The sequence below is a fragment of the Danio aesculapii genome, chromosome 15 (genome assembly GCF_903798145.1).
Source record: "Danio aesculapii chromosome 15, fDanAes4.1, whole genome shotgun sequence".
Classification (NCBI taxonomy): Eukaryota; Metazoa; Chordata; class Actinopteri; order Cypriniformes; family Danionidae; genus Danio; species Danio aesculapii.
The window spans coordinates 97,850-109,038 of record NC_079449.1 but is presented as its reverse complement, the minus strand read 5'-3'; the positions used below and the strand labels follow the sequence as shown (position 1 = coordinate 109,038).

The following is an 11,189-nucleotide window of genomic DNA, read 5'->3' as shown; positions in this document are numbered from 1 at the left end:
GATTCAGCATTACTCCAGCTGCATTTATGCATTAAACCGAAGCTGTTCCCCCCGCAGCCATTCATCAGAGCCCACAATATTCATGAGTGGACAACAGGGGCTTTCAGGCACATCAGCCCATAACATCAGAGCGTGTGTGTGTGCGTGTGTGTGTGTGTGTGTGTGTATGTGTGTGTGTGTGATGGTATATATCTGAACAAACAATAATGCTGATCATGAATCCTGTAAATATCATATCCCAGACTGATGAAGGATCAGTTTGACCCAAACACTCATCTCATATCTGTATTCTTCATCCACTGTCCCTCAAAACACCAGACAAGAAGACTTTCAGTCACATCATCAGCTATTCTCTGCTATACTCTAATAAGTGTTTCATTATGATATAAATAGATCTGCTACACTGAATAATGAGTGTTAGTTCAGCTGGTGTATATGTACTGGATACTGAAGCAGACCCTTGACTCTTCATATGTGCATCTCTGGTGTAGATTTGTTGCTCCATGATCAAACCTCTCGAGCGATGCACATCATAATCAGGATAATACAGGGGGTGAAAACTTCTGCATGCTCTCGTCTCTCTGTGATGTTTGTGCTGTTTTATAAGCCGTCTCCCAGTCTGAGCACGCTCCTCTCTCGGTGTGTGTGTGTGTGTGTGTGTGTTCTGCTGCTGTCTGAAGTGCACACAGAACAATAAACCTGCAGAGCGTGATCGATTCTGAAGATGAACGACGCTCGCCTCTTAATTTATTTTGTCAGGAGGCGTCTTTAATTTTGTGCTGCGTCGCAGAGCCGCTCGTATTCATCTTGAGGGAAACTTGCACAGCCAAGTGGATCTTCTCTAATTGTATAAAGATTTATGATTTCACAAAAACAAAACTGCAGCACACAATACACAAGACTAATGAACATGTTCCTGCATGAAAAACCAGAGCGGGGTTTATCCTCCTCCATTAATCTGGCCCGTCAGACACATGAGCAGACAATACACCAACACCAGCAGACCAGCAGATCCAGACCCAAAATCAGTAGATACAGACCCAAAAACAGCAGATCTAGACCCAAAAACAGCAGATCTAGACCCCAAACAGCAGATCCAGACCCAAAAACAGCAGATCCAGACCCCAAACAGCAGATCCAGACCGCAAAACAGCAGATCCAGACCCAAAAACAGCAGACACAGACCCCAAACAGCAGATCCAGACCCCAAACAGCAGATCCAGACCCAAAAACAGCAGATCCAGACCCCAAACAGCAGATCCAGACCGCAAAACAGCAGATCCAGACCCAAAAACAGCAGACACAGACCCCAAACAGCAGATCCAGACCCCAAACAGCAGATCCAGACCCCCAAACAGCAGATCCAGACCCCAAACAGCAGATCCAGACCCCAAACAGCAGATCCAGACCCCCAAACAGCAGATCCAGACCCCCAAACAGCAGATCCAGACCCCAAAACAGCAGATCCAGACCCCAAAACAGCAGATCCAGACCCCAAAACAGCAGATCCAGACCCAAAAATAGCAGATCCAGACCCCAAATCAGCAGATCTAGACCCCAAATCAGCAGATCTAGACCCAAAAACAGCAGATCTAGACCCCAAATCAGCAGATCCAGACCCCAATCAGCAGATCCAGAACCCAAATCAGCAGATCAGGACCCCAAACAGTAGATCCAGACCCCAAATCAGCAGATCCAGACCCCAAACAGCAGATCCAGACCCCAAACAGCAGATCCAGACCCCAAAACAGCAGATCCAGACCCCAAAACAGCAGATCCAGACCCCAAACAGCAGATCCAGACACCAAACAGCAGATCCAGACCCCAAACAGCAGATCCAGACCGCAAAACAGCAGATCCAGACCCCAAAACAGCAGATCCAGACCCCAAAACAGCAGATCCAGACCTCAAAACAGCAGATCCAGACCCCAAACAGCAGATCCAGACACCAAACAGCAGATCCACACCCCAAACAGCAGATCCAGACCGCAAAACAGCAGATCCAGACCCCAAAACAGCAGATCCAGACCCCAAACAACAGATCCAGACCCAAAAACAGCAGATCTAGACCCCAAATCAGCAGATCCAGACCCAAAAACAGCGGATCCAGATCCCAAAAACAGCAGATCCAGACCCAAAAACAGCAGATCTAGAGCCCAAACAGCAGATCTAGACCCCCAAACAGCAGATTCAGAGCCCAAACAGCAGATCTAGACCCCAAAACAGCAGATTCAGAGCCCAAACAGCAGATCTAGACCCCAAAACAGTAGATCCAGACCAAAAACAGCAGATCCAGATCCCAAAAACAGCAGATCCAGACCCAAAAACAGCAGATCTAGAGCCCAAACAGCAGATCTAGACCCCCAAACAGCAGATTCAGAGCCCAAACAGCAGATCTAGACCCCAAAACAGCAGATTCAGAGCCCAAACAGCAGATCTAGACCCCAAAACAGCAGATCCAGACCAAAAACAGCAGATCCAGAGCCCAAACAGCAGATCTAGACCCCAAAACAGCAGATCCAGACCAAAAACAGCAGATCCAGAGCCCAAACAGCAGATCTAGACCCCAAAACAGCAGATCCAGACCAAAAACAGCAGATCCAGAGCCCAAACAGCAGATCTAGACCCCCAAACAGCAGATCCAGACCCAAAACAGCAGATCCAGACCCCAAACAGAAGATACAGACATCAAACAGCAGATCCAGACCCCAAAACAGCAGATCTAGACCCCAAAACAGCAGATCCAGACCAAAAACAGCAGATCCAGATCCCAAAAACAGCAGATCCAGACCCAAAAACAGCAGATCTAGAGCCCAAACAGCAGATCTAGACCCCCAAACAGCAGATTCAGAGCCCAAACAGCAGATCTAGACCCCAAAACAGCAGATCCAGACCAAAAACAGCAGATCCAGAGCCCAAACAGCAGATCTAGACCCCCAAACAGCAGATCCAGACCCAAAACAGCAGATCCAGACCCCAAACAGAAGATACAGACATCAAACAGCAGATCCAGACCCCAAAACAGCAGATCCAGACCTCAAACAGCAGATCCAGACCCCAAAACAGCAGATCCAGATCCCAAACACCATGCTAATTGCTCACAGACATGCTAATTATGTTAGAAACATGCTAACATCATGGTAATTTTGATAACATTCTAATCATGAAATGTCAGCAATGTGATAATAATGTTAGAAATATTATAGTAACATGCTAGCAACATGCTAGTGACAGACACAAGGGCGTGTCTGCAGAGCGAGTTTTCTCCACCGCTTCTATCTGTTAATGAACACAATTAATGAGTGATGACTGAATCATGTGACGCGTGTATAGATCTGCACAGACACTGAGTCTCTAGATGCAGCTTCTACTAGCGGTGTCTGGATGATGATCTGCGCTAGCTGTAGGACTGGACTGAGCTCGAGGTCTGCATTCCTGCATCTGTACCACAGGAGCCGCGGGACCTGACCAGATGTCTAGTGGTGCGGGAATACTCTGGGTGGGTAACTGGTGTAATGTGAATGGGAGCGGGCGGTCTAACATATCGCTCCTGGGTCCCGATGTTATAGGAACAGCATGTCTGTGATTTCCTCATTCTTATTGAGCAGCGCTACACCCCAGAGCTCACGAGTGTACGGGCCAACAGAGCTCACGAGTGTACGGGCCAACAGAGCTCACGAGTGTACGGGCCGATCACACTCAACACGACTTCACAACACGAGGTGCACCGCACTGCCTCTATTGTTACGCTCTTTATGACGCTCGGTAACGACTGAATCAGCTGAGCTGTATTGAGCGAGTGCTGCTGCTGATTTTGCTGTAACTGTAATATTTATTAATATTGTGAAGTCATACAGCTCTGGATCACTTGAAACAGCGACCGCTAGTCTCTCCTCCATCATTAAAAGTCTCCGTAGTCATCTTGACAACACAAACACTGCTGTCGCCTCAACAGAAACCCCGCCTCTGCTTTCATTTGATTGGAGAATGAAACAGACGCGACTGACGTAACACGCTTTCCCGCTCAGGGTTGACTTTATTTCAACTGCGAGCACACGACGCATAAGGGCAAAAACACGAGGCGCACAGCAGGCGGTTAAAACACGAGACGCACAGGGCACATAAGCAGCGTACAAAACACTCGCCGCCGTTAGTAAACCATTCAAGACAGGTAAAGTCTAGATCGGATACGCGGCCGGCCGTAAGTGCGATGTTCACATCAATATAGCAGCATTGTTTTATGACGCTGTATAACAATAATTAATATTTTAACTGTACTTCCGTACTTCTAACTTCCGGCTGCATCCATATCTGATCAAGCAACAACCTTCAAAACAGGCGCCTCTCAACACAAAGCGTGCTCGGCCCCTTCCACATGCTGAACACATGAGCAGTGCTTTTTATCTGTGTGTGCATCATCTGCATAACGCTCCTCAGAGCCAACATGGCAGAACACAGTGAGGTCTGCCGTCCTCTAGCTTGCATTAGTAAACGGTCAGCTTACTGTTAGGAAACCCACATCAGGCCAGTCTGGTGTACTGGAGTCTTTTACATGTGTCATAGACGCAAATGGGAAAAAAATGACCCTTTACGTGATGTGAGAATACCTCAAAGTGTTCCCCTTCAGCAGTCAAGGGGGTCGCACACCAGATGCGCCGCTCAGCACCACGCCATGCAGCACCATGCATTTTAGATTCCTAAACATATCTCTCTCTCAGGATACACACACCAGCGCTGCAAGTCGACTGAGGACACAGAGCGCCGTCTGAATAGCTTCATTTTAAATAACATGTGAATGTGTGCGACCGGCGAATGCTACTTCTGTCAGACATGCGCCGCAGAGGAGTGCGACCAGCTACAGAAGACTGGACCTCAGGTTTAGGCGGCACTCATGTCTAGGGCCAGACAGAATCTGCGGATGTTTTCTGCTATTTCTGTGCAGAATTATGTTAAATATCTGCAGATTAATGCGGGATTATTTTGGGAGCATCATAACAAAACCTTAATATACGACATATAAAGTAACACCTTTATAACTTGTGTTTAATGTGTACAATACAAATTTAATTAGATCCACCTTATCTGGTAAACAAAGCAAGTCTCTCATGTGATATCTCTACTGAAAGACAGAGAATATGCCTGAACACACTGCACTGTACAGAAATCAGATCAACATGTTCATATTGGTCAATAATATTACTGTAATTAATTTAAAGACTGAATAAATAAAGATTTACACACATTTACTGAAGTAAATCAACAGAATCAATGGTGGGCTAAACATCTGTGGAATTCTGTGTGTGCAGATTCTGTGTGGGCCGACTCGTGTCTCATGACAAAGGGGCAAACAAAACCACATTTATCCTGCAGTCCTTGCACACCCGCCAGTGTGATCTGTTCTCTCTCTCTCTCGGTAGTGCCCAATTTAAACGTGAGATTCTGGAAACCAGATCTAAATTTAGCGGGAACGCTCGGGTTTGGTAGAAAATTATTCTAAGCGCGCAGCGGGTGAACAAAGACGGGAGCGGTCGGGTGCGGAATAAAACCTGGCAGGCCTCTAGCCTGAGCGCTGTGTTAAAGACAGCACAGCAGAAAAGTCTAATATCTGACAGCAGAACCCAGCAGATGAGGAGAAACAGAAACACACCCTTCATCATCATCACCATCATCATCATCATCCACAGCAGTGTGATCAGGCAGATGAACTGATCAATATTTACTGTATTCACCTCATCTGTCCACATTAGAGCAGCACAAACACACTCGTGTCTTCACGTTCACTCATCTGCTGCTGGTGTTGCAGACTTGCGTCACAGTGGTTGAAACTGTAGCCTCACAGTAAGAAGGTCTCTGGTTCGAGCCTCGGCTGGGTCAGTGTGTGTTTCTGTGTGGAGTTTGCATGTTCTCCCCGTGTTGGTGTGGGTTTCCTCTGGGTGCTCCGGTTTCCCCCACAGTCCAAACACATGCGCTATAGGGGAATTGACAAAACTGGCCATAATGTATGAGTGTGTGTGTGTGTGTGTGTGTGTGTGTGTGTGTGTGTGTGTGTGTGTGTGTGTGTGTGTGTGTGTGAGAGAATGAGTGTGTATGGGTGTTTCCCAGTACTGGGTTACAGCTGGAAGGGCATCTGCTGTTTAAAATATATGTTGGAATAGTTGGTGGTTCATTCCACTGCGGCGAGCCCTGATGAATAAGGGACTAAGCTGAAGGAAAGTGAATGACTGCTGCAGACTGATATTTCCTCCTCATTGCTCTTTAATTGTAGTGTGTGTTCATGAACACACTGATCTGCAGAGCAGCGGTTACTCCTCATCAGACAGATGAAGCTCAGGTCACAATAACACAATCACAATAAGAGCTCATAGCAGGAGACTGAGCTCAGGCTGAAATACACACACAGATGTAATATCTCACCCTTATTCTGTATATCTCTGCTGTGAGTGTGTTTCTGTCTATGCCAGCCCCTGTGGAGCATTTCTAAATCCATCTGGAGAACTGCGCACAGTAAGTGTGTTATTCCTCCCAGGTGTGTTCAGAGCCTGTAATGCGCTGCTGAAGGGAGGATTTGTGTCGTATCGTGGGGGTCCAGGCCTCTGTGAATATGTCATGCTCAGGAACACACTCTCTGTGAATGATCAATGATTCAGACTCATGTCACGAGATTCACGTCTGTGTCTCACCGCAGCTGAGGGACGCAGCAGCAGAGGGCGCTGATGATCCTCAGTGTTGCCAGATCCACACATTATAAGCAGTGTGTCACTGAACTAATACTGACAGTAGCTGTGTGTCCACTCAACGCTGTGAAATCCTGAGTGAGTAGATGAGCGTCTCCATCAGTGCTGCACAGTACAGCATCACCTCCTCACTCCTCAGCTCCTGCACAAATATCACTGAGAGCAGTGGAGTCTGCAGCACTGGTGGGATTCTCCACTGTGCTGTTTGTCCTCCTCTAATAAATGAGCTGCGCCTCAGAACACCAAGACCAAACGCAGTGAACACGGTGGTGTAAGACGGGAGCGCAGACAGATGCTCAAGACAGTTCTGGAGGGAATAATAATAGAAGAAGAAGAAGAATACTGAAGCACTGTGATGGCGGACTGATGGAGGACTGAGGCCTTTTACTATCAGCACAGCAACATTTCACATCTGCTGGACACATGGAGAGCTGCAGACCAACATTAATGATGCAAACGCCCTCACGCACGCACGCACGCACGCACCCTCACACACACACACACACACACACACACACACACACACACACACACACACACACACACACACACACACACACACACACACACACCTGTCTGAGAGCACTGCGCTTCACACCAGCATGAGTGTGAAACCAACACTGGGTAATTACAGAGAGACAAACCAATGAGTGTGGATTAAATAACAAGCACACAGTTGCAGATCCTCAACTCACAGTCATTAACAACCACACACACACACACACGCACACGCACACACACACACACACACACACACACACACACACACACACACACACACACAGGCAGAAGTGAAGGTGTGAAGGAAAGTGTGTATGCATGTGTTCATGTATATGATGGCAGTTTGTGCGTCTGTGTGTGTGTGTGTGTGTGTGTGTGTTGTGTGTGCTGGTGGCTAGTGTGTATGTGTGTATGCACAACACTAAATCAGGAAAAGCTGTGACAGTGTGGAAAACACAAATAAAAGTAAATAACATGATGAAAAGTTTACGCTCTTTGCACCCTGATGCAGTCTGAGACTCGTACTGGTCTTGTCGTATTCATCATCTGGTGTAAACCATGTACAATCACTCTCATTTTACCAGCAGTGATAGTTCAGCAGCCTAACTCGGTGCAGCACCGCTGTCCAGTGACACAGACACTAGGAGAACTGTAGACGATGATATCAGAGAGCCACTGATGGAGTTCTTTACTACACGCTGCAGCTGGACGGATCCACTGATACCGCTGGGCAGACACAGCTCCTCACGTCTGTCAGGTATCTGCAGCGATTGAGGATGTAATGTTTACAGTCTCACACTACAGGAGAAGCCATCCTCAATGTCCTTGATATTTTTATCTGTGGAAGTGGTCTGGCTTGGGACCGATGCGCTGGCCTATGCACGGATGGTGCGCAGGCAATGACGCGGTGTAAGCGTGGCCTAGCTGCTCGCGTTCAGCAAGTAGCTCCACTTGTGAGACGGACACACTGCATTACAGGTCTGCATTTCCGAATCAAGCGCAGGAGCGGTCGGTAACTGCTGTAATTGTGGACGGGAGCAGGCGGTGTAACAGTATAGCTCCCAACTCCCGAGCGAGCGAGCATGCGTATGTATGTGTGTGAATGAGAGAGCGTGATGCTGCGTTTAGCTTTGTGCTGTGTGTGTGTGTAAATGAGAGAGAGTGTGATGCCGTCTGTGTGTGTGTCACTTTCTTGGTGCTTATGTGTGTGTGTGTGTTTGTACAGACAGCTTGTTATTGGCTGTCTGGACTCTGGATAGCTGGGTGGTTTCGATTTTGTTCTCCCCCCTGCCCGTTACCAGAAATGGGCGCGACGGGTAGAAAATGGGGCGGGGCGGGCAGCGGGACAACAAATGCTGAATATAAGCGGGGGCGGTCAGGTTCAAACTAAAACCTGACGGGAGCAGGATTCATAATTTAGTCCCACGCAGATCTCTACACTGCATGGTTCGTGAAGCGATGCACTAGCTGCTAAAAAAGTGCTGCTTCTTTTTGACCAATCCGTACACTGGGGCCCCCACTGCAATAAACCAGCTTTGGGGGGGCCCAGTTTGCAAAAGGTTGAGAACCCCTGCTTTAAACACCAGAATAAAGGATAGTTCATCCATGAAAAACAATACTTTACATTAAAATAATATTTTAAGACCATTTATATATATAAATACAGCCCAAATAATGGCAGCTTTAGTTAACTCTGTCCAATCTTTGACTGGTTAAACAAATAATCATACAGCAGAATCAGATCACGGTGGTCCCGTGAGGTTAAATGGGTCAGAACTTTAACATTCCTGAGAATGAAAATGAAGCCACCTCTCTAGCCAGCGCACAGTGATTGTGGACGTGCAGGAGTTCAGGCAGCTATCATAGTCGATTGTGTCAATGGTGGACATGGGAAGAGCCGGCGTGATGCGCACTCTGGGAATTCTATGGATTATCTAGTGAGACAACACTGGTTTTCAGAATGAGTTGGACAGTGTACGCTCTAAGCTTTACGCAGTGTCTCTCATGTATTCGTGGAGATTCCGCTGTATATATGACCACAGTTTCCATATAACACGCGTCTCACATGGACGATTGTAATGACAGCCTCGTGGGCCTGGTCACATTATAAATAATGAGCTCAGACTGAGAAACTAGACAGTGTTGGTTTGATGCTGATCACTTCATCCAGTGTTTGTTTTCATCATGCACGCGCTGCATTTAAAAGTAGACACCTCCAGCTGTCTGTAGATGCGTGTCATGCCTGTGAGTTTCAGCACATTTTACTGACGAGAGAGAAGGGAAAGACTGCCAACACTGCTCATATTCCCTTATTCTCCAAAAGCACACACTGTTGTTGTTATTGTGAGTCTACACAAAATACGAGACCCCTAACAGAGCCGATTGGTGGATAACACTCATTTGTGGGACCAAAATCAAGAGTATTCTTACTGCACCAATAAGATAAAGAGATGCTGGACATGCCACGGTGATCTGGAGACCTCAGAGGGTTAATGCTGAACAGCACTGAGAGATTCTGGAGCACAATATACTGAGCCCATGCAGAGTTCAACAAGACAATGCAGAACCACATTCAGCACACATTACAGAGTCCAGCTGCAGAGGAAGAGGAGACAGGGACTGGACTGGCCTGCCTGCAGTCCTGACCTGTCTCCAATAGAGAATGTGTGGCACATATTGGAAGCACAAATGCGACAACGCAGACCCCGTACTGTTGCCCACCTCAACACTTGTTTGCAGGAAGAACGGGACAGAACGACAGCTGAAACACTGAATGACACCGGGACAGGAACAGAGTGGGAAACGCTTTACAGATACAACTGCTTCTGAAATGTGTTGCAGGACCGAGAGTGGAACATGTGTTGAATTATAAAAACACAACTCAACATAAGGAGGAACACGACAATAAGGCTTACTGTACTGTCTGCAATGAGACACAAGTCAGAGTATACCACTGCTGTCTGTTTTATTTGCCTCTTCCACACTCACCCAACAGTGTGTGTGTGTGTGTGTGTGTGTGTGTGTGTGTGTGTGTGTGTGTGTGCGTGCGTGTGTGTGTGTGTGTGTGTGTGTGGGACGTCCTCCAGCAGGCGGTGTGCTGTGATTGGTCAGTCACTCACTCACCCTGGACGATCAGGTACACCTGTGAGGTTTTGGACTGCTGTTTGGTCTGTATGGAGCAGGTGTAGGGTCCCTCGTCAAACACATCCACCTTCTGAATGCGCAGACTGTACTCCAGCTGCCCCTGCGTCACCAGCTCCACCCGCGGGTCCAGAGACCACTTATCCTCACCCGCGAAGATGATGTTGGAGCGGTTCAGCCACGCCACCTTCGACACCTTATCATCCACATAACACCTGATGACAGAGAGAGAGAGAGGGGTCAGATCAACACACACACACACACACACACACACACACACCTTCTCTTCCACATAACAACTGATGACAGAGAGAGAGAGAGAGAGAGAGGGGGGGGGGGGGGGAGGGGGGGAGAGGGAGAGAGAGAGAGAGAGAGAGAGAGAGAGAGAGAGAGAGGGGTCAGATCAACACACACACACACACACACACACACACCTTATCTTCCACATAACAACTGATGACGGGGAGAGAGAGGGGTCAGATCAACACACACACACACACACACACACACACACACACACACACACACACACACACACACACACACACACACACCTTATCTTCCACATAACAACTGATGACGGGGAGAGAGAGGGGTCAGATCAACACACACACACACACACACACACACACTGAAGCTCCGCTGTTGATGGTTTTCAGTGTGTTGCAGAGTGTGTAGCAACAGGACTGGTGTTTCCGTTTACACACTGCAGCACATCATCAGAGCGGATCTGCAGAACACACACACACACACACACACACACACACACACCAATTACACCACTGAGAGACTGACAGAAAACCACTGCTGTCC

General features: G+C 47.7%; 1 protein-coding gene across 1 annotated transcript in view; it reads right to left on the bottom strand.

Annotated features, from left to right (window-relative positions):
• The window catches only part of lsamp (limbic system associated membrane protein), a gene marked incomplete at its 5' end in the record, with an annotated part of 34,316 nt that extends 23,711 nt beyond the window's left edge, over positions 1-10,605 (bottom strand). Inside the window, one exon of the mRNA XM_056474023.1 lies at positions 10,359-10,605. Coding sequence (XP_056329998.1) covers positions 10,359-10,605 — 247 coding nt within the window. The remainder of the gene's footprint in view (positions 1-10,358) is intronic.
• Positions 10,606-11,189: the final 584 nt, after the last annotated feature.